The sequence below is a fragment of the Osmia bicornis genome, chromosome 6 (genome assembly GCF_907164935.1).
Source record: "Osmia bicornis bicornis chromosome 6, iOsmBic2.1, whole genome shotgun sequence".
NCBI lineage: Eukaryota > Metazoa > Arthropoda > Insecta > Hymenoptera > Megachilidae > Osmia > Osmia bicornis.
This window is the reverse complement of record NC_060221.1, coordinates 886,604-908,511: the sequence shown is the minus strand read 5'-3', so window position 1 is coordinate 908,511 and position 21,908 is coordinate 886,604. Positions and strand designations below refer to the sequence as shown.

Sequence of the window (21,908 nt, the reverse complement as noted above, 5' to 3'; positions counted from 1 at the left end):
GTTCACATTTTTGCCGCAAGAGGGCCAGAAATTGAGCAAGATTTAGTTCCTTTTTCCAAAACCAGAGGGCGCTGAATCGACATCGAAATTTTAGTTCACATTTTTGCCGCTAGAGGGCCAAAAATTGAGCAAGATTTAGTTCCTTTTTCCAAAACCAGATGGCGCTGATTCGACATCGAAATTTTAGTTCACATTTTTGCCGCTAGAGGGCCACAAATCGAGCAAGATTTAGTTCCTTTTTCCAAAACCAGAGGGCGCTGAATCGACATCGAAATTTTAGTTCACATTTTTGCCGCTAGAGGGCCAAAAATTGAGCAAGATTTAGTTCCTTTTTCCAAAACCAGATGGCGCTGATTCGACATCGAAATTTTAGTTCACATTTTTGCCGCTAGAGGGCCAAAAATCGAGCAAGATTTAGTTCCTTTTTCCAAAACCAGAGGGCGCTGATTCGACATCGAATTTTAGTTCAAATTTTTGCCGTTAGGGGGCGCTGTTTTTTCGAAATTTTCGCGAAAATAAAGGTAAATTACCTTTACTTACCTTTACTTACCTTTACTTACCTTTACTCGAAGCAGTCTTTATAATATATTTATTATAAGGGATGCAGAGATGTAAGCAATGTAGGGATGAAAAGAATGTAGGGATGACAGGAATGTAGGGATGAAAAGAATGAAGGGATGAAAAGAATGTAGGGATGTAAGGGATTTAGGGATGAAAAGAATGTAGGGATGAAAAGAATGTAGGGATGTAAAGGATTCAGGGATGTAACGGAACGAGGGATGTAAAGGAATGCCGTAGGAGTCCGGGGCTGGGGCCCCGGGACACACGGTCCGAGGAGTGCCGGCATCGGGTGTGGCCCCCGATGTCGGAGTTTGGCATATGGCGGAGGGTCAAAAGACCCTCCTTACCGCCCTACTGCAGGCCGCCGAAGTGGTTTCAGTGGGTAAAAATCCCACACTACTTCCGGCCCCTCCCCACGTTAAAAAAAAAAAAAACGCTATTTAAGGGTTGCAGGAATGTAAGGAATGCTGGGATGGAAGGAATGCAGAGATGTAAGGAATACTGAGATGTCCTTGGCCTATAATAAGGGGTAAAATTATATAAATAACTGGAAAAAGTAAAATAAATGGGGCCCTTGGCTGAGACCCAGAAGAGGGATATAATCATAAATGTTATTCCACTTCGATGAGCTTATTTAATAAGCAAAGAAAAATAAATTAAATAAATTAAATAAACTCTGGAAAAGAATTATACTGGTTGTGCCCTCTTCATACGGACCTGATTTTATCCCGGGGTGTTATGGACCCCGCAGCGCCAATGACGCCCTCTGCATACCGACCTGATATCATATAGGGGTATTAAGGACCCCGAAACGCCGGTGACTATCTTTGCATACCAATGATATAGCACTGGGGTGCCAGGGACCCCGAAGCACCAGTGACTATCTCTGCATACCGACATGATATCATCTTGGGGTGTCAGTAACCCCGAAGCACCGGTGACACTGTTTGCATACAGACATTTTGGTATGCGGGGTGTCTGAGACCCCGAGGTACCGGTGACGATGCATACCGATATTATGCCACCGGGGTGTCAGGGACCCCGAAGCAAATAGCGAAATATAAGACCTAAAAACGAACAAATCGTGAGACTCACTTGTTCGGGATAGTGATGGGTACGACCGGATTAGTGTACGGGTTTCCGAGGACCCCGCTGCTGTCTGTAATGGGGTTCTGCAGACCCCTTTTGGGGTTTCAATCGCCCCGCGGTTCTACTATGTGGGGTTTTCAGGACCCCGTACTTGTAAATAATTAAGAAATTATTCACTCACAAACAATGAAAATGATATATTTGTAAATCAGAAACGATTTCCAATTAATTACAGTTACCAGTTATCAAAAATCTGTTTATTATAAAAAATTAGTAAAAAGTTTCGGCTCACATCATGATCGAAATAAAATTGCTAATTACAAAAGAACTAATTTGTCACAAACGTTAAAAATAGACTCACAATCAATCACAAACGATTTACAAACGAAATTCACTAAAAAAAATTAAAAATAATCATATTTTATTATTCTTTCCGGATAGCTTCATGTAGACCTCGATGCTTCGGGTTCATATGCCGATATGCATAATGTCGATACGCAAAGAGTATTACCCGTGCTCGCGGTCTCTGACACCCCTAGCGATCAGCCATTGCGCCATCTATATAGAAGCGGCGCAAACTATTCGTTACCTTACCGATTGCCGAAGGGTCGATTATCGACTGTCGGAGATTCAGTCGATAAGTCGGTAGTTTACTGAATAGTTTCCACCGCTTTTGTATAGGTGGCGCAGTGGTTGAACTTTAAAAATAATTCTAGGCGGACTTCTCAAAATATAAGTTTATCTAATAATTATTCTAATAATTTTTCGGGCTTGTTAAAAATAATATTAATTCAAATACTTTTTTCAGTAATTGACATACTTCCAACCTATTTAATCTTCAGAGAATGTGTTAAATATTTTAGGAAATATAGACATTGATAATAATACAGGAACAATAAGAAAAGAATTGTCAATTTTACAATCCATTTATTAAAAATATGCACTAATTCACATTGCATAGGGGTGTAGGTCTGTATCTTTGTGTATGTGTGTGTATGTCAATTAATGCGTGTGTATGTTTGTTCGATTACTTTCAATTAGAGTAGAGTATGACACAATCATTAATATTGTCCTCTATCTACGCGTTGAGACACTTCTAGCACGTAATTGATTCTCAAAATATACAACACTCTCGGTGTTGATCGTTTACAAAAGGCTAGATTCATTCTTTCATTTCATTTTTCTTTCTAGACTTAGTTTCGGTAGAATTTGGAATTTCTAACTAGAATCCTGAACGCTTTTTCTTCCTCGCTTTTCATTTCACTAAATGCTTTTCCTTATTTTTTTTTGGTTTCTTTTCATTCTTTTGGTCCTATTTCACAGACATTCACGTCTGCGAAAGAACACCAGGCTTCCATCCTGCACGTACGTGTACATTGACATATACATATACATATAGACTGAGTATATAGCTATGAATTTTGCGAAAATTTACAATTGAAAATCCATATTTAACGACGGCAAATTCCGCGTATCTGGCTAAAAATCATGGATACCAGTATTTTTATTATGTAAAGCAATGCAAAATAATGCCATAATTATTATTTTTTCTTTAAATACATGGTAAGAGATAGAAGAAACACAGTACGACACTGTTTAATTATTTAAGTGTTGCTCACAAGGGTCCGAACCGATCCATGACCTTTAGGAAAATGGATCTTTAATCATCATTTAGATCATTAAACATCATCATTCATAGTGTAGCTCATACGAATCAAATGAATGAAATTAAAGTTCGCTCGTTTGTGTAACATAAATACATAATTTGTTACAAACAAAATATCATAAAATCCTGTTAAAATAATATTATCTTAAATACATATATGCAATAATAATAAAAATGGTAATATAATCTAATATAAAATGTATACATATGTTAGACTGTTCTGTTTCGTGAAGGTACTCTGAATTGCGATACTCTAAATTAAAAATTTGGAACTAAATTCTCGAAGTTTTCTGCATTTAAGAATAAAGTAATATACATTCTAAGTATTTTAATAGAAGTCAATTGTAGATTGTAGTGTTCAAGTTAATATACTAATTAATATAGTCAATGATGTACATTAATACGTTTGCTGCCGAGCTTTAAAAGCGAGTCGGTCGGTGTGTGCCTCAATATTAAAAAGTTAACGATGAAGCCCGCGATACCGCGTGATGGACAGCAAACGTGTTAATAAATTTCTAGAAATTTTTACAATAATCTCTGTATAACGTTTCTAAGCACAGAGATTTAAAGTTTAACAATGATCCACTGTAACGTGTTTACACGTGTTTGTTGTTACATTAATTATATTGATTCAGGAAGACAATGGTAAAAAACGTAATAACATGCATCTGCAGAAATTCGAGAATTGGTTCGCTACGTATATTCCTGTATGTATATCGAAGATGATAAATAAAATGCATCAAGAATAACTTAACAAAATTAATGAACAGCTATCCAATCTTGGAATGTGATTAGTGCAAGTAAGCTATGTACAATTGTAAATAAAATATGTACACTTGTTTGTAAATTTCGCTTCTAATTATTTTCCTTTCTATTTATATTATTCCAGAAATCGAGAAAGTTTTTATTTTAAAATTGCAATAATTATTAATTAGTCGCAGAATTGATTACAGATTGTGCGCTAAAGCATTTCTGCAGCATTTCGCAAAAAATATATATATATAAATTAAAGATTTAATAATAAGATTAACAAGGCCTTTAAATGAAATGCATCTTCGATATACAATGGATTGCAATGTTGTTAACCATAAATGCAGGATACGAAATAAGAAAAATGTACATAAAATATTTTGTTTAATTAAAAATAGATCCTTTCTTAAAGAAATCATCTCGCTTGTTTAAATTAGCAACACAGTCCTGTTACAAATGTAATAATATTAATTTAGTTTAATGAGGAAGCGAATCAAAATTATCATTAATATACCCGGATGTAAAGTATTCAGAATATACCTTTTATGACACAATGTTGTTAATTAAAACAAACAGACAAAAAGGAAAACAACTATATACCTTTACAACTTCCGTTGACTTAGACTTAATTACTTTGGATCACAAAAGAAGAATCCACGTATAATTAAACAATCGATATCATAATTCTGTTAATTCTTTTTTTTTTAAATAATATCATCGAGACATAATTTCCTACGTTTCGATAATAATATTCCTACGTCAGGTAATAATAATCTGACGGGATCGCAAACCCCTCGAGTATGGAATGAAAGAAGATACTTTCGCGAATTGTTGCTGATAGCTTGAAGAAACTTCTGTTACGTGAATCTGAATTACTTGTTACCTGAATTATTCGATAGAAAATAGTCGAAATTGCATTATAAAATCGTCTACACGTTCGTTCGTAAACGAGAGAAAGAATCGATGAGTACTAGCTTCAAATTTACAGAGATTCATCATAGATCATTGTATTTGATGGAACGCTACGAAGAGTGACATCAAAATTTTCAGTGTTTCATTTTTTCTTAATAAAATTTAAAGAACTAGCGATCGCTATAATCAGTCGTCTTTTTCTCACATAGAAAGATGATTACTTTTATGAATCACATTTTCTTTTGTTCCATATTGTTATGCGGTGACTCAATAGATTCAATTATAATTAGCCTAATAATCATATCGTTTAAGAATTCTACAAGTCTCGTTTCGCTTTTCCTCTTCTTGTTCTACTTACAAATTACATTTTCTTCTATGTAAATAAATTTAAATGGTACGTTTATATAAAATATCATAAAGTTTGAATAAAAGCAAATTCAAAAAGTTCATAAAACGCTTATAAAAATGAAGCAGAAAATTTTGTAAAATATTTAAATCAATGTCGATGAAAGAAAATCGTCAGTTTCCAGTTAAATATTGAAAAATATTAATGTAGTATTCGACAGAAAAGTTCTAAGAGATCGTCGCGTAGACGTTTTTACGACATCACGAATTTCGGAGGGCGTACAGTATCGAGCATGGTAAGCTTCCTTAGGGAGAAATGGCTATATCCCAGCCTACTATGCACGATACTGTAATACACAAACTATCTACATGACCCCGATTCCTCGACGACACATAACGACAATTACAATTGATTATTCAATTGATCGATCGTTGAACATGGAATGGAAGTCGAATACGCTTCTCCTGAAATTGATTTCGATCGGTGACAAAATTTCCGTCGAACACGTAGACGTTGAGTTTTTCTTCCTTTTTCTTCTTTCGTAATATCTGAACTTTTGCGGGTCTACGATTTTCAAAAGACAAAATTAATAATAAAAAAAAAAAAGAAGAACGAACATCTTGAGGCTATCAGAATTTTACATGGCGACTTCTCGCATTGACTACCCATCGGAAAGGGTGCGCTAAACCTTACTAAAAAATAGCTTATATGTATAAAACATCTGCCTCGACAGCGATAGAAGTTTTTTACTTTTTTCTTTCTTTCTTTTCTTTCATTTATATAATCGGCATTTACAGCTTTGATCGCTTCTTATTAATAAAAATACTATATAGACGCGGACCTTGCACTTTCTTAACGCTTCACTGTATATAATTTCACTCTGGCAATTAATTCTCTCTCTGTCATCTCGTTTGTACTGTTCTAAATGTACTTTTTATTTTTGGAAAGACTTGTCAGCTGAAAATGTAACGTTCTTGCATCTCTCTTTCTACCTTTTAGGTACTCGCTTTAATTTTTTTAAGAAAGGGATGAGAATTTCTTTTCGTCCCTTTGGTTTGAAGACTTTGAAGTCTGAAGTTTTTTTATATATAAGTGGAATAAATTACCCTGAGAAAGATAAACTAGCAATCGAATGCATAAATAAATAAATAGATAAAAAAATAAATAAAACATCTGGTAAAATTAAAATAAATTTTTCTATGCTGTATTTACAATTACTGATCAATTTTCACTTAATATTTAGTACACACAAAAGTATTCGAATACCAATATATATACAATTAACGTAGACACAAAATGCTCATAATTATTATTTTTACAAAGTGTAAAGCATACATTTAAAAGTAACACAATCCATGTATATTGCATAAACTCTGATTTGTAAAATTGTTTCAAAGCTCATCGTGCAAATCTCAATTAATTAGGAATCTAAAAGTCTTAAATGACACTAATTAAAGCTTGAAAAATTGAAATAAAAAAACGACAGAAACATTGAAACGTCTTCAAACCAGTCTAGTTATCTTCAGCGAGTACCAAATACACATCGGGACAGGGCAATGGAATTTGTACTCGGCGACGCCCGATATTATGTGATTATTAGTTACGGTTGTAACCCTGATCTCGAGATTTTGCGCGGTGGAATTGTCCAATTTGAGTATTTTTCGAACAAAATAGTACGGGTCTGAAGGGTTGCTTGAGGGGGAGAGCTATTGCGAACCGAATAAAAAGATGCAACACAGCAGGGATGCTCGTTAATCAATAGAAAATATAATTTGTCCTACTATACGGCGGTGTGACGATACTGTATGTACAAGTTGGCACTTTTTCTTCATTATGGAGTATAATTGATAGATAGAAAGGAATAGGATTGATTCCGATGCGTGGTCAACCGAGAGAATTTCGAGTGCGATCGCGACGAACGAGGATACTCGAGCGCTTATTTGCATCTTCTATCATTCATTGTTATTCTGTTTTACTATCCAGTGTAGAATTTTAACTTTTGAAACACTGAGGAACCTAGTGGTCTTAATGAAATTTATAATTCCTTTCCCTCAGAAACATAAATTTGAAAAATAAATACTTTGCGAGAACTTAATACGGAATCATTTCAGTGATCAACTGGAAGACTTAACAAATTCAAAAAGTGCATTGTACAATTGGAAATAATGATTAAATGACACACAATTCTGAAATATATTTCAGCATCCTTTAACGGGTTTCAAATGTATCACAAAGTATTTATTCTTCAAATATCTAAATATTCAGTTCCTCCTGTAGGGAACATATACATGTACGGTGCTCTAAAAATAGTGTACAATCCATTTGTAATTTCTTATAAATAAGAATATAACGCTCTTTTATCTCGTTCGACGCGTCTCATTCTAAGCAAGTTAGAAACCTCAGCTGCTATTATACACACGATACTATGAGTATGTACAACCAACTACGGACAGTTGACTTCCACGTCGCTAACTCCGCACGAACGTTCACCATCTCTCCTCTCCCTTTCGTTAAGTTACTTACTTATGTTGAACACAATGATCGAGAGTTTTCAATCACAATAGACTCGCAAATGTAACGGCGTACATTCACTAGGTAACTGGATTCCCGTTTGGTCGAATGATACACGCGTCAACCAGCGGTGAATCTTGAAATTTTTTTTTTTATTTCTGTCGCTGTTTGTGCCGATTCGCTTTGCCTTCCTCATTCATCTACCGCATTTCATCTTCCTTTCGAATGCGTTCTGGATTGCGTCGTTTAAAGATCGATCGACGAGGAAACGTTTGACGAGATCTTTGAGAAGAGTCACCCAGAGAGATCGGGTCGACTCGGTGCACCCGAGATTTCTTTAAGAGAAACGTGCACGAACGATCAATGGTGAAGCTGAAATCGTCGATGTGCGTTCTGTGTAATCGTCTAGATGAACGTCGTATCGTAAATGGAACCAGAGTTTGAACTCGATCGATTTTCAATTCGACGCCGTTGCCGCGGTGGCATGAACGTTTTTGTTGAGCGTCGCTTCATCTACGTTTGAGGTAGAATAATTCGGGAAAGAGAAAAAAGTGGAGTGTCACCGGAGGATGATTAGAGTAGCGGGGAAATATTTGGCAGTATAGAGTTTGTTCTTTTCTACAGCCGATTCCGAATGTCCGATCGCCTGGTCGCCGTTCTTCTCTCTTGATTCGTCCACCATTACTTCGCGCCTGGTATCTTTCCTAACACCTGGAAATTAAAAAAAGAAAAAAATTATGGTTAATATTAGAATTATAAAAAAACTCGAATTTTCAATAAAATTTCAATAAAAGAAATCGCGAAGGTTCAGTTCTAGCTTTGAAGTTAGGTTGTTTGAATATTTCAAAGTAAAATAGAGTGTGTATCGATCATTTTATAAAATTTAATTTATCTTTTTAAAGAAACTAATGATATCCCAATCGAGATATAGTACACTGTTCCTTGCTCAAATGTTTTATTCAAATTTACGGTACTTTCAGCACCGAAATATATCTGTATACGCTTTCTAAGAGGACAAAGTCCTCTCGAACATACTTTTGAAAGATCTACACCGGTCAGTGCTTGAACAGCTGGAGGTACTTGCCCCACAAGGCGTGTTATTTCTCCACTGGTCGCGTCGTTTCCACCCAAAAGAACGATCTCTTCCGTTCTCGCTAATGGTGCTGCTACCTCCGCGGCAATCTAAGGAAAAAAATAAAAATACTTTAAAGTGGTAGTTCTTGGAAGGAATAACTTATTTTCAATATTTTTTAATTGATAAATTCAGTACTGAAAGAAGGATTAAGTTTACCTTTGGCAGAGCGGTTAAAGCGATGTTCAGAATAGCAGCCTCGCCGTATTTCTTGTACACGGCAGCTTTCATCCGCATACGTTCAGCTTCCATTACTCCAACCGCCTCTAGAGCTTGAGCCTCGGCTTCTCCGATCAATCGAATCCTCTCAGCTTCAGCTTTGGCCGCGTCCACGGTCTGCGTTCTAAAAACGATGAAACCAGTTAAAACATGCTGATGCTAGAAATAGCAAATAAACCAATTGATTTATCCTCGGTGCAAGCTAATTCTGCCCTGATTTTCTTTTTCTAAATGAACACTACTGGGTGTTCGTTCGATTGATCGACTCTTAACCCATTGACATTTTACGGTCCTCTTTAGAAACGAGCACGATACCTGTTTCATTTTCAAGTAACTTTTAAACGATACAAGATGAATTTCTTTTTTAATTACCTTTTTCCTTCAGCCACTTTTCCCATTTTGTAATGTTCAGCTTCAGCCGGAAGTCGCACCGTACTCTGAAGCTCGTGTTCCTTTCGACGAACTTCCTGCTCCTCGACCTCGATCTGTTTACGCCTTTCAACTACCTCGATCTGGATCTCCTCGTTTCGTATTCGTTGCCTGATTTTCGCTGCTTGAAGCTCGTAGGCCAGCTGCGCTTCCGCTTTCTAAAGATCAATCGTTCGTAATCAATCAATAACATTATCGATATTATTGAACCCATGTACGGAGTCTAAAAATATCAACCCACAGCTGTGTTCACTTCTTGGTCAAAGTTTGCCTTCTGCAGTTGGAAGAGTCTGGCATTGTCTTCGATTTTTGTGTCGGTGTTGTATTTTATATCCATCGCTGCCTTCTCGCATTCTGCTTCCTGTACGCAAATTTGAAAAAGAGAAAATTTTTGAAACATTCAACAAATTTTTTCGAGAAAACTGGCATGCGAAAAATTCTGAAAAAATATATGTTATAGTACTAAGTATAGAATATATGCCCAAAAAATTTCAGAGCTATAGGACTTCTCGTTCAAGAATAACCGAATTTATTCTGAAAAAATAAGCACCCTGTGGATTTCTTGTTACGAACGACTCATTCTGCAGATATTGTCGTACAAACGTACCCGGATTCCGGCGTCGCGGTTCGCCTCGGCGACGCCAACGTCGGCGTCTCGTTTTACTGCCGCAGTTTGAGCCTTGCCGAGCGACGCCAAGTATTGAACGTCGTCGTAGACGTCTTTTATCGTGAACGACAGGATCTCGATGCCCATCCGACCGACATCCGGGGCTGCGACCTCCCTTACGAGCGTCGCGAATTGATCCCGATCCTTGTACACTTCCTCCACCGAGAGTGTTCCTGGATAGATTAACAAATTTTATCGATACAAATGATTTACTCTTAATTTTATAATTATAATATCTAGATCTTATACTACTAACCCAATATTGCACGTAGATGACCCTCGAGGGTGGACAGGATCGTGGATTTAATTTCATGAACGCTTTTACCCAGGAATTGTTCACTGGCAGTGTGCAGAAGTTCGTCAGCCTTCATAATCTTGCATTGTGCCACCCCGGTAACAGTTAATGGCACACCTTGGGCGGTTTCCACGCTCTCGCAGACGGGATTCAGGGTCATAACCTCGAGGGACAATCGTTGGACATCTGTGACGAACCACCAAGTGAACGCGTAACCACCCACGATGGTTCTCTTCTTCATGGACCCGCAACATCCTCCTGCGAACAAAAATAAGAAATTTAATGAATAAGAGTTCACGATAATTATTTTAATTTTTGAAGCTTTCCTTGACACTTTAGTAAATGGAAAGCTGGGAAAAACGGGTATTTGAAATAAATAATTGCAAATAAATATTTAATATTATTATAATTGTAAATAAATACAAAAACGATGTGTCATTTTATTTAAAAAGAAATTGGTAAGATGCTTTTGACTTCATAGCAATTATCTTCGAATAATTTATTTTATACCAAATGATCGATGGAAGAAAATTACTTATAACACTTTATGTGGTCCATCCTGTATATAACAAAAAAATAATAAGGATAATAAAGATTAAAAATATTAGCTTGTACTTTTATTAAAATAACAACCTTATTATTATTCACATTTTCTTCTTTTCTTACTATTGGTGTTAGCTATTCTTTTAGACGACGGTATTTAAGCAACGGGCGTAACTTCAATCGTTTACAAAAGGATAAAAAATTAGAAAATTCTGTTCTCCAGCATTTCCTGTTAAATTTTTCCTGAACCATGATCGAATTTCTGATTCAATGGTTGTTAAGTTCGATATATCAGCGCAACGGTGTTGCAACGGTAAGTAGGTCGTTCCTATATAGCGGACAACGCCGTTCTTTACCGTAACTCTGCTCGATGACGTCAAAAAAATGATTCCTCGAACACCTCCTTTCGTTCACCACGAACGTGACGCGTCTCACGTAATTCTTCATCATCGATTTTGAAAGCGATCACTCGCATTTTGTCGCGTTTCAATCGTAAACGCGTATCATCGCCGACTAATTTACTATCGACACGGTTTCATTCTCACAGATTGAACACGAAATTTAGGAAAAAAGATTGATTAAACACGTAAATTAAGACAATGCCATGAAATATCAAATAACGACGAAGAATAAAGAACTAAAATAACTAAAATTATTGAAACGTTTAAATACTGACTCATGAATTATTGATTTGATTTCACGAAATTAAAGCTTGAAGTTTAATCAAAAATGACGACACAAGCTAGAATATATGAAGAAATAATGCAAAAAATGTCAATGTATTTAATTATTTAGTTAACAGTAATTTCATAGTTTTATTTCTGTGAAGTTTGCCAAATGTTTCGTAAACTTGCAGGAGACAACTATTGATGAGGCTAGCGCGTGATTAGAATGTGTGAACGATATTCAAGAATCCTCTATTCATAAGTTACGGTAACCCGAATCCCGTTTACAACATTCCTTCGATATTCCACTCACTCACCCTATTCTACGACCAAATTATTCACTGTTTACGCAACAGTGTTTGATGTTTACGAGAGAACTGTACTTGCAGATACATTAGAAAATCATTGTAATTCTAACAATTGTTAGAAGTATTCTAATTCTTCAAGGTTCTCCAGGGTTCACCTGAGATCAAATGCAAATGGCGAGCGCCTAACTCCTTCTACCTTATACTATTAGTTTAGATAATAGTAATGCTATTCGATTTTTTTCTTCTCTCTCCTCCTCGTAATTATTTAATTACATTAAATTTGAGGTAAAGCAACCGCTAATCCACAAGCCAGACAACGTGTTAATAAGAAGTAGGTCAACTCCCATAACAGAAGTATAGAACATACATTCTTAGACAAATACTTCCGTCTTTCAATGTATGTTTGCTATTATACCTTCTTAAAATTCCATTTCTATTACACGATAGCCGGTGTGTCACCGAACCGATGAAGCAGAGGCGGAGATGAACGCTGTAAGAATGAGCACGAAGTAGAAGAGAGGGGAATATGGCTGACCGTTATGCGGCGTGTTCGAAAGGTTCCTAACCCGTTCGTTTCTACTCCAATCTCGATGAATCCAGCATGCTGACACTCGTGCCAACAGCAAGGTCATGATCAGTGTTACACCGTCCTTCAGCCGGTTGTTGAATCGTTACGTAGAACCATAGTTTTCCTTTATGGGAAAAACAGAGGCTGGAGAACGGTCCTCTTTTTCTCGGTGACCTCCAACTCTGCGAGACCTTGTCGTTTTCAAAGAAGAACGCCAGTGATACCAGCTGTAATACCAGCTGTGATACCAGTGATACCAGAAAATTTATTAGTATCTAGATACCATGTGATTGAAAAATATTTAGCAACGAAGAAAAATATTTATCTTGTTGAGAAAATAGTGGACCAGCTGTGTTTATTGTGAAAGAATCAGTTCAATAAAGAAAAATATTAATTTTGTATAAACAGATTAAGAAAAGGAGAAAGTATCTTGAAGAAAAAAAAAGATCGATGGTGCTCTAAAACTAGTACTCAGTGTTCTGTCTAATAATAGCAGTTTTCTAAATTTTAAAGTTAGACTAAGGAACAGACCCAACGAAACTGGTGATCACAAAATTAATTAAAAATGTAAATTTCGAAGAACAGGTATAAAACATTTTTTTGAACACTGTGATGAATCATAGAAAAATATATGGCTGAGGATCAATGAGAAGAAGCAATATCTGAATGAAAATCCTGTTTCTGGAAGCATGGATCGACAGAGGAACGTCTAAGTGCATTAATTATTTAAAAGAGAAGCTTCTAGACTACTAGCTCTCGTAAAGTAGGTGAGCAAGTACAGCTTTCCTTTTCAAATGCATTAAATCCTAATCAAACGCCAAGTATTTATCTTTCACAAAATACTTGGTCTGTTTTAAAACTAAATCAAATAATAAATCAAGCTCTTTCTAGATCTTTATATAAAGTACATAGAAGGATGAAATAATAAAAATAAAATAAAATAGAAATTAATCAAAGATACAATCTTTGACAGATTTCATGCGTTTCTGCGAAATTCTATGCACGATCACGATACTTTCGACGATGGGGTACGTGAGAATCGTCGCGGGCACACTGCCCGCGTTAATAAAGAATTACTTAACAGCTGAAAGTTTCACGTGTCATTACTATTCTTCTCATACACGCGTTTATTCTACGAACCACGTGTACTTGGTCGCTAGCTTTTCTTCGACCGATTTCTACGCGACCATGGATCGGACACAATTCGACAGTATCGAAAGACAGCTCGACCAAGAAGGTCCTTCTGATGATCTATAATTAGGAAAACGTGGTGATAATAATTTGTTAGTAAAAGCATTTGTTGCATTTATAAAAAATAGGAAATGCAGATGCAATGAATTTTTTGGAAACTTATAAAAAAGTTAAAATTTATCGAACAGAATGATTGATCGCAAATATAATATTCCAGGAGATCTATAAAGAAAATTCTAGAAACGGAAGATGGGTATCGAAAGCGTTCTAACGGGTGGCTTGACCTCAGCATCGAGTGGACTTTCATGGTTCTTTCCGGTGTTGGCAGCAGCGCTCGTTTACTTTCAATACGAAGTGATGGATAATGAGGGTCCACCGATCAACGTTCCTTCCGAAGTACTATTGCCATCGTACGATTTTATCGTAGTAGGAGCTGGCTCTGCAGGTACATTTCTTTTTTTCACTATCTAATATAGAACAATTTAATAAAAAGCGTCAAAAGTGAAATGCGTCGTTTGTTTAAAATTCTTTGTAAATATAACATCCGACGTTGGTTGTTATGGTATTTAATTTTTCAACTTTCGCCGCAGGAGCCGTAGTAGCCAGCCGCTTGTCCGAGATAGAAAACTGGAACGTGCTTCTTCTCGAAGCTGGAGGCGACGAAACAGAGATCTCTGATGTTCCTCTTCTCGCCGGTTATCTGCAGTTAAGTCAACTAGACTGGCAATATAAGACCGAACCAGACAGTGGATTTTGCTTAGGTAAATAATTATTTTACGTTATTTTATAAATGGAATAATTAATTTTCTTGTTTGCTATTCTTCTTCAGCAATGGAACACGGCCGCTGCAACTGGCCACGCGGGAAGGTCCTCGGTGGTAGCAGCGTCCTCAACTACATGCTGTACCTGCGGGGTAACAAAAAGGACTACGACATCTGGGAACAGCAAGGGAATCCAGGTTGGGGCTCCAGAGATGCGCTCTACTACTTCAAAAAATCCGAAGACAACCAGAATCCTTATTTAGCTCGCACACCGTACCACGCGACAGGTGGTTATCTAACTGTCCAAGAAGCACCTTGGCACACCCCTCTGGCTGCGGTGTTCGTTCAAGCTGGTCAAGAAATGGGCTACGAGAACCGTGACATAAACGGCGAACAGCAGACCGGCTTCATGATCGCCCAAGGTACGATCAGAAGAGGAAGCCGATGTTCCACTGCCAAGGCCTTCCTTCGACCAGCCAGATTGCGCAAGAACCTGCACATAGCGATGCACGCGCACGTGACCAAGGTCCTGATTGACCCGAAATCAAAGAGGACTTACGGCGTTGAATTCGCCAGGGACGAGAAGATCTTCCGCATCCGGGCTAAAAAGGAAGTGATTCTATCGGGAGGAGCAGTGAACTCTCCTCAGCTGTTGATGCTGTCAGGAATAGGACCCAGGGAACATCTGCTGCAACAGGGGATCCCAGTGATCCAGGACCTCAGGGTCGGTCACAACTTGCAGGACCACGTTGGTCTAGGTGGTCTGGCGTTCATGGTGAATCAGCAGATTTCTGTAGTGGAGAAGAGATTGCACAATGTGCAAGCAGTGATGCAGTACGCCGTTTTTGGCGATGGTCCTCTGACCGTGCTAGGAGGTGTCGAAGGTCTGGCCTTTGTTAACACCAAGTACGTGAACGCCTCCGATGATTTCCCGGACATCGAGCTGCATTTCATATCAGGGTCGACGAACTCTGACGGAGGTAGACAAATCAGAAAAGTTCACGGGCTTACCAAGAGGTTCTATGATGCTGTTTTTGGGACCATCAACGACAGGGACGTGTGGAGCGTGATACCTATGTTGTTGAGGCCGAAAAGCAAGGGTGTCATCAAGCTGCGTAGCAAGAATCCCTTCGATCATCCACTTATCTATCCAAACTACTTTAAAGAACCTGAAGACGTGGCCACGCTAGTGGAGGGGGTTAAAATAGGCGTCGCTTTAAGTAGAACTGCAGCATTCAGACGTTTTGGCAGTGAGCTAAATTCGAAACAATTCCCTGGTTGCCAGCATATACCCATGTACAGTGATCCTTACTGGGAATGCATGATCAGACAATACTCTGCGACTATTTATCATCCAGTAGGCACGTGTAAAATGGGTCCTTATTGGGATCCAGAGGCTGTGGTGGATCCTCAACTTCGTGTCTATGGTGTCAGTGGACTGAGAGTGATCGATGCGTCCATTATGCCAAATCTCGTCAGTGGAAATACAAATGCACCGGTAATCATGATCGGCGAGAAGGGATCTGATTTGATCAAAGAATTCTGGTTGAAAAGACGAGGAAGGGGTTGACGGGAAATCGGTGAAGCAGAATTCAGTGATCTGATTTAAAACTGTGTTTTCTTCTGTTGTGAAATTAAGAGTTCTGTGAACTACTCTAGATTCTTCTTATATTGCCAAAGATAGACCTGCAGGAGTGGAAATTTTTTATTATTAGAAATAGAAATATGATGAGATATAATTGTTATAATTGTGTTCAAGTTCTTGTTTGAAAAAGAGAAAAAGTGAAATATGATAGTGGAAAAGCGGCAATATAAGGAGAGTCTACTGTAATTAAAGTAGGAGGTTTGTAAATACTCATAGTGTATAGAAATTGTAAAATAAGGCTGGACAAGTGTCGACGGTGGTATGAAGTAACCATAAAGATTTCATCTAAAGGCTTAGATTACCTTCACTAGGTACTCGATTAAACATTTTTGGGAATTTGTTTCGAAATTCCTAATCTCATTCTGCGTGTGCCCACCCTAGGGCAGCCAAACTTTATAGTAATTGAGTAATATATTAATTGATAAATTCGAAGTTTGGTTGCCCAAGGGTGGGTGAGGGATGGCCTTTCCGAAATACACCCCCACGCGGGGGAGGAGTTTTAGTGGATAGGGTGCTACCCCTCGTGGGTGGTACGAGTCCCACACTGCCCGGGCGTCCCTTAGCCGAATAGTGCGAAAGGGGCTGTTCCGCGCGTACTTAGATAACTGTAAAAAAACGTATATAAAAAAAAAGATTAGATTAGGTGGAGTAGCCTTCAAGAATCAATTTGTGAACTTATTTGTGATAATTATCTATAGTTAAGTCTAATTTACGGACCAACTAATACTAGTTACCTGTATCTCTGAAACGGTTAGAGATCCAGCTCTGTAATTAGCCTCAATCGATTACACGTGTACTAAATAAAACCCTATATATAGACTCTCATTCACCTAGGGTGGGGGGGTCTTTCGGAATCTTCCCCCTGATTCTCATTATAGATGCTAATTCTCATTTTTTTATTACACTCATATTTCGCCATTTAAGTGTTATATATATTTAATATAATAAAATAAATAATCATCTGTTTAATAATAACGTTTTCTAAGTAAAATGTTTAATTATTTATTCATGAATCCTTCTGACTTTAGTGTGATCATTTTATTTATTAGAAATTATTAGAAATTTAGATAAATGGAATCTTAAATCCTTTAATTTTTATTCATCAATTGTTGGGAGGTTCTAATCATTTGTCATTAATTTACTATCTCTACTACAAATATTAATTTGCCCCTACTACAAAGAGGCAACTCATGGTTTTTACTTGTCGTTTACGATCCCCCTCTTAAATTTTTCTCCAGTCACGTTTGATTAACATTTCGCTTTGATTTTAATCAGACAAACAAGTATACATTGGAAAAAGTATAATAGCTGACCCTGCAAAACTTTAGTGTCTGTCACCGAAGACTGACGTGGTCTGGACGGAAAGTTCAGTGTCAGTTACTGATGATTGGCGTGGTATTTAACGTGTTAACGCTATCGTTCCGGTCGTTCTTATTTAAACAGTCGACTCTTGCAATTCTTTCAAACTGAATCATCTTTGTTAAAAGCCAGACTGAGAAGCTACTGCATAGACAGTTAGATCTTGTGAAACACAAGGTACAAGATAATTTTATTTATAAACAACGTTGAATATCAAACGTTGATTGATGGTGTTGTATTTGAAAGATTTAAAAAATCAAATAGCAGCTAGTATATAAGTGGTCAAAAGCGACTGATTTCAGTGATAATTAATTTTTTCTTTCTCATTGTGTGTGATTACATTTGATGGATTGAATATTATTTCAGGATTTTGTAAAAGCAGATATAAATTTACTGAAAAGGGCTTCTCATAAATTAAGGTACAGAAAATAATTATTCTTTTCATTGAAAAAGAAATATTTCTATACTTGTTATTTTTCCAATTTATTCATGATCGAGCATTTATTTTAATTCTCTAAATGTGGGTCAAAAATTTCACTTGACTCAACAGTAATGAAATAAGCATAGCAGTAAAATTAAACGAGAATAAACAGTTTACGATAACGAACACAACAAGGAAATCGATACAAAAGAAATATACATCCAAGATTTATTTCATAACGCATAAACAATTATGAATATGAAAAACGATTGATCTTGCATAAACAATTCCACGCAATTTGTTTCTGTTGACGAAGGAATGCACAAATTGTAATACAATGTTTGATGTAATTTGTTCTTATCTTTGGAACGATACAAAATTATCTCACCCGAAAAATTGTTAATTACAATTACAAATATTTTAAATACCTAGAATAGAGTTTGATGAAATTTCTCGAATGCAATTAACCAAATAATTAAGTGCATAATTATACAATCCTTAACTTTTCACAATTTCAGTATCTTCTACAGATCAATCAATCAATCAATCAATCAAGAAGAATGGCAGATGTTGGTAGAATCTCTGCAATGCGAATTGCTTTGTCTTACGGACCAGAACTAAGTTTCTTGATCATACTACGAGTTCTTATAGGTCTGTACAGACCTGATGTGATCGATCGCGATAACCGAGTAAGACCAGTTCCCTTAACGAAAATTAAAAGCAATTACGATTTCGTGATAATTGGGGCTGGTTCTGCTGGTTCGGTATTGGCAAATCGTTTGACGGAAAATCAAAATTGGTCGGTGCTTTTACTCGAGGCTGGCGTGGACGAACCAGACCTATCGGATGTGCCTGTCGTGTTTCCGGCTCTGCAGATCACCCCGTTGGATTGGCAATATCAAACTGAACCTTCGGATAATTATTGCAAGGCGATGAATAATAATAGGTGCAACTGGCCACGAGGCAAGGTATATTTTTCATTTTCTGAATTTATAGACTTATGGAATTGCATGGTACTGGGCACAATAATTAAATTTTTGCAGTACTATCGATCAAATAATATTGCAAATCGAAAGGCAATTAATGGGAATATTTCAGGTGTTAGGTGGATCCAGTACGTTGAACGCGATGCTGTATATTCGTGGTAACAGAAGAGATTATGACAATTGGGAAAGCATGGGTAATCCAGGATGGGATTACGAGAGCGTGTTGCCTTACTTTATGAAGTCCGAAGACATAAAGATCAAGGAGTTTCAGAACTCCGCTTATCATAGTAGAGGTGGACCGTTGACAGTGGAAAATCATAGGTATACCACGCCTATCACCCGTTATTTGGTGCAGGCAGGAACTGAGATGGGATACGATATCGCGGATTTGAATGCAGGCAAGCAAAGTGGATTTACCTTATCTTATGCCACACTGAGGGATGGATTAAGATGCAGCACCGCGAAGGCTTTCCTTCGACCAACCTCGAAGAGAAAGAATCTAGATATCAGCGTTCGTTCAATGGCAGAGAAGATTTTGATACGAGATGGTGAGTTCTATTAACCCTTTGAGGGGTACATATAATTTGGAACCCCAACAAAAATCTAAAAAAATTTGCAAATTAATTCCGAACTAAAGAAACAACTAAAAACAAAAAGGTGGTACAGATACGTACCACAGCCCTGCAAAAGATTAAAGGTCAAAATGACTTTTTACCCTTCTATTCGAGATCGTTGATTTGATACCTATTACTCAATTTACAGATGGAAAATCTAAAACTGCTTATGCTGTACAATTTCGAGTCGGAAAAATGCTTCGAACGGTATCAGTAAATCGTGAAGTGATCGTATCAAGTGGTTCGATCAATTCACCTCAACTATTATTGCTGTCTGGAATTGGTCCAGAGGATCATTTAAAGGAAATGGGAATTCCTGTGGTTCATCACTTGCCAGGTGTAGGTGACAATCTCCAGGATCACGTGGCGATAGGTGGATTAAATTATCAGGTTACTAAGCCGCATAACGACACTACAACCGACAATTTCAGCTTTAATAGTCGGACATCCATCAACTTCAAATCGCTCAAAGATTTTGCTATTAATCATAAAGGAGTACTCTACTCGACACCCATGGCCGAAGGTACGGCTTTCATCAAAACCAAGTAGGTAACATTAGATTTAATAAAAATATTACTACTAAAAATACTTTTTTGAAAAGTTGCCATAAGCAACAGATAACTTATTCAATAAATAAATCCTGTTTCCAGATTTGCGAACCAATCAGATGATTATCCTGATATACAATTATTACTATCTTCTGCTGCTGACAATACAGACGGTGGACTAAATGGAAAGAGGGATAGCAATCTTCGGGACAGTTTCTACTGGAAAATGTTCGAAAATATTTTATATCTGGACTCGTATATGATTATTCCGTTGTTACTGAGACCTCGAAGCAGCGGATACATCAAGCTACGTTCGAGTAATCCATATGATTACCCCATAATCGTTCCAAATTATTTCGACGACCCTCACGATCTCGAAGTTTTGGTAGGGAAATGTTATATTTAAAAAATTAATAATTTAGAATAATTAGATACAATTTTTATATTAACTGTTAATTATTACAGGCTGAAGGAGCTCAATTCGTACACGATATGATCGAGACGCCAACAATGAAACTTTTAAAGACTCGACCAAATCCGAATAGAGTTCCTGGATGTGAAAAATATAAATACCCATCGAGCGAATATTGGCAGTGTTTCGCACGATATTACACGCTCACGATTTATCACCCTGTGGGAACGTGTAAAATGGGACCTTCCAGTGATCCTACGGCAGTAGTGGACCCCAGATTAAAGGTTCACGGTATTTCTGGACTACGAGTGATCGATGCTTCGATCATGCCCAACATCGTTTCTGGGAACACGAATTCACCGACGATCATGATCGCCGAAAAGGCTGCTGATATGATTAAAGAAGACTGGAAAGTTCGAAAAAATGATTCCTGAATTGAACAGCAAAGTTCAACAAAATTTTTGTACTTTTGTCTTTATTATCGCACGATAGTCGATCAAACATAAACAAGACTGTTTGTAAAAATTTAAAAGCATTACCAAATAAACTCGAAATTATTGTTTTATCTGGTGTTCATTAATATCTAGAACTTTGATTAGATATATTACAGCGACGGTTAATATTTATCATAACAGAAGATATATGAGCCTTTCAGAAATCAAAGTGATTATTCCACTTAATGAATTATTAAAAATTTTATCAGATGCTCTGTTTTCTATTTTGCGGAGTTAATCAATTTAGCTAATGAGTGGCTCATATATCAACCCTTCATCTTGAATGGAATCACAGAAAGCAAAATTATTCCCACACCATCGAGTCTCTTTCACCACTTGTATTTCACTCCATCAGGTATATCCAAAATGTGAACTGCGATATGTTTCATTTCTCTGGTAAAACTAGCATAAGTTGTTCAGCCAGCTTAAGTGACCGAGTGAGAGAGACCAGTGTCGCAATCACAAAATAACCAAAGTGGATTGTTTCATAGCAGCAGGTAAGACTCAAGAAACATCTGCAGTAATCATTGTGATCCGAAATCATGGTGTTTTATTTTCAAATAGTGCTCTTTGTATTCGTTCATTTTGTGAAAGAGGATTCGGTGCTATTCTACAGCTGAAGTGTTTGATACGTGATCGCTATGAAAGAAGTAATGGTTCTAGTTTGTGCCGAGTGGGTGGAATGGTGGAATTGTGCTTTAAGAATGAAAATGTTTAACAAGTGAACCTGTGTTGAACAACCTGTGAAGAACTTAAAGTTAATGCAAGAACGAAGAAAACTTCACGATAATTTAGGAAAGTAATTGACGAAGTAAA

The 21,908-nt window shown here is 37.1% G+C and overlaps 2 protein-coding genes across 6 annotated transcripts in view; one reads left to right on the top strand and one right to left on the bottom strand.

Annotated features, from left to right (window-relative positions):
- Nucleotides 1-4,433: 4,433 nt before the first annotated feature.
- Nucleotides 4,434-21,908, bottom strand: part of LOC114873516 (flotillin-2) — a 66,678-nt gene continuing 49,203 nt past the window's right edge. Inside the window, exons 1-8 of one of the 3 annotated variants that reach the window (XM_046286145.1) lie at nt 11,211-11,410; nt 10,539-10,835; nt 10,223-10,455; nt 9,857-9,976; nt 9,559-9,773; nt 9,127-9,310; nt 8,871-9,017; nt 4,434-8,546 (exon numbers count right to left, since the gene is read on the bottom strand). In XM_046286145.1, the coding sequence (XP_046142101.1) occupies nt 8,517-8,546; nt 8,871-9,017; nt 9,127-9,310; nt 9,559-9,773; nt 9,857-9,976; nt 10,223-10,455; nt 10,539-10,818 (1,209 nt within the window). In that variant the 5' untranslated portion in view covers nt 10,819-10,835; nt 11,211-11,410 and the 3' untranslated portion in view covers nt 4,434-8,516. Of the gene's footprint in view, nt 8,547-8,870; nt 9,018-9,126; nt 9,311-9,558; nt 9,774-9,856; nt 9,977-10,222; nt 10,456-10,538; nt 10,836-11,210; nt 11,411-21,908 lie in introns of those variants that run through there. The other 2 variants (XM_029181926.2, XM_029181927.2) reach the window with 2 other exon arrangements.
- LOC114873511 (glucose dehydrogenase [FAD, quinone]-like) lies at nt 13,041-21,163 on the top strand. 3 transcript variants are annotated; one of them, XM_046286144.1, is made up of 8 exons: nt 13,041-14,297; nt 14,443-14,613; nt 14,682-16,164; nt 18,634-19,006; nt 19,137-19,572; nt 19,787-20,183; nt 20,289-20,571; nt 20,652-21,163. In XM_046286144.1, the coding sequence occupies exons 1-8, from the start codon at nt 14,102-14,104 to the stop codon at nt 21,030-21,032; spliced, it is 3,720 nt and encodes a 1,239-aa protein (XP_046142100.1). In that variant the 5' UTR covers nt 13,041-14,101; the 3' UTR covers nt 21,033-21,163. The 3 variants fall into 3 exon arrangements, with proteins under 3 accessions (XP_046142100.1, XP_029037762.2, XP_046142099.1); XM_029181929.2 differs by lacking the exons at nt 18,634-19,006; nt 19,137-19,572; nt 19,787-20,183; nt 20,289-20,571; nt 20,652-21,163 and having other exon boundaries at nt 13,041-13,428; nt 14,070-14,297; nt 14,682-16,624; XM_046286143.1 differs by lacking the exons at nt 18,634-19,006; nt 19,137-19,572; nt 19,787-20,183; nt 20,289-20,571; nt 20,652-21,163 and having other exon boundaries at nt 13,041-13,944; nt 14,070-14,297; nt 14,682-16,624.

What these genes read in the sequence shown, in the direction of transcription:
- LOC114873511 (XM_046286144.1), top strand. Translation starts at nt 14,102, where the DNA reads ATGGGTATCGAAAGCGTTCTAACGGGTGGCTTGACCTCAGCATCGAGT. An exon ending in AGTAGGAGCTGGCTCTGCAG is followed by an intron (nt 14,298 to 14,442) that starts GTACATTTCTTT and finishes CTTTCGCCGCAG; the next exon opens with GAGCCGTAGTAGCCAGCCGC. An exon ending in GCAACTGGCCACGAGGCAAG is followed by an intron (nt 19,007 to 19,136) that starts GTATATTTTTCA and finishes GGAATATTTCAG; the next exon opens with GTGTTAGGTGGATCCAGTAC.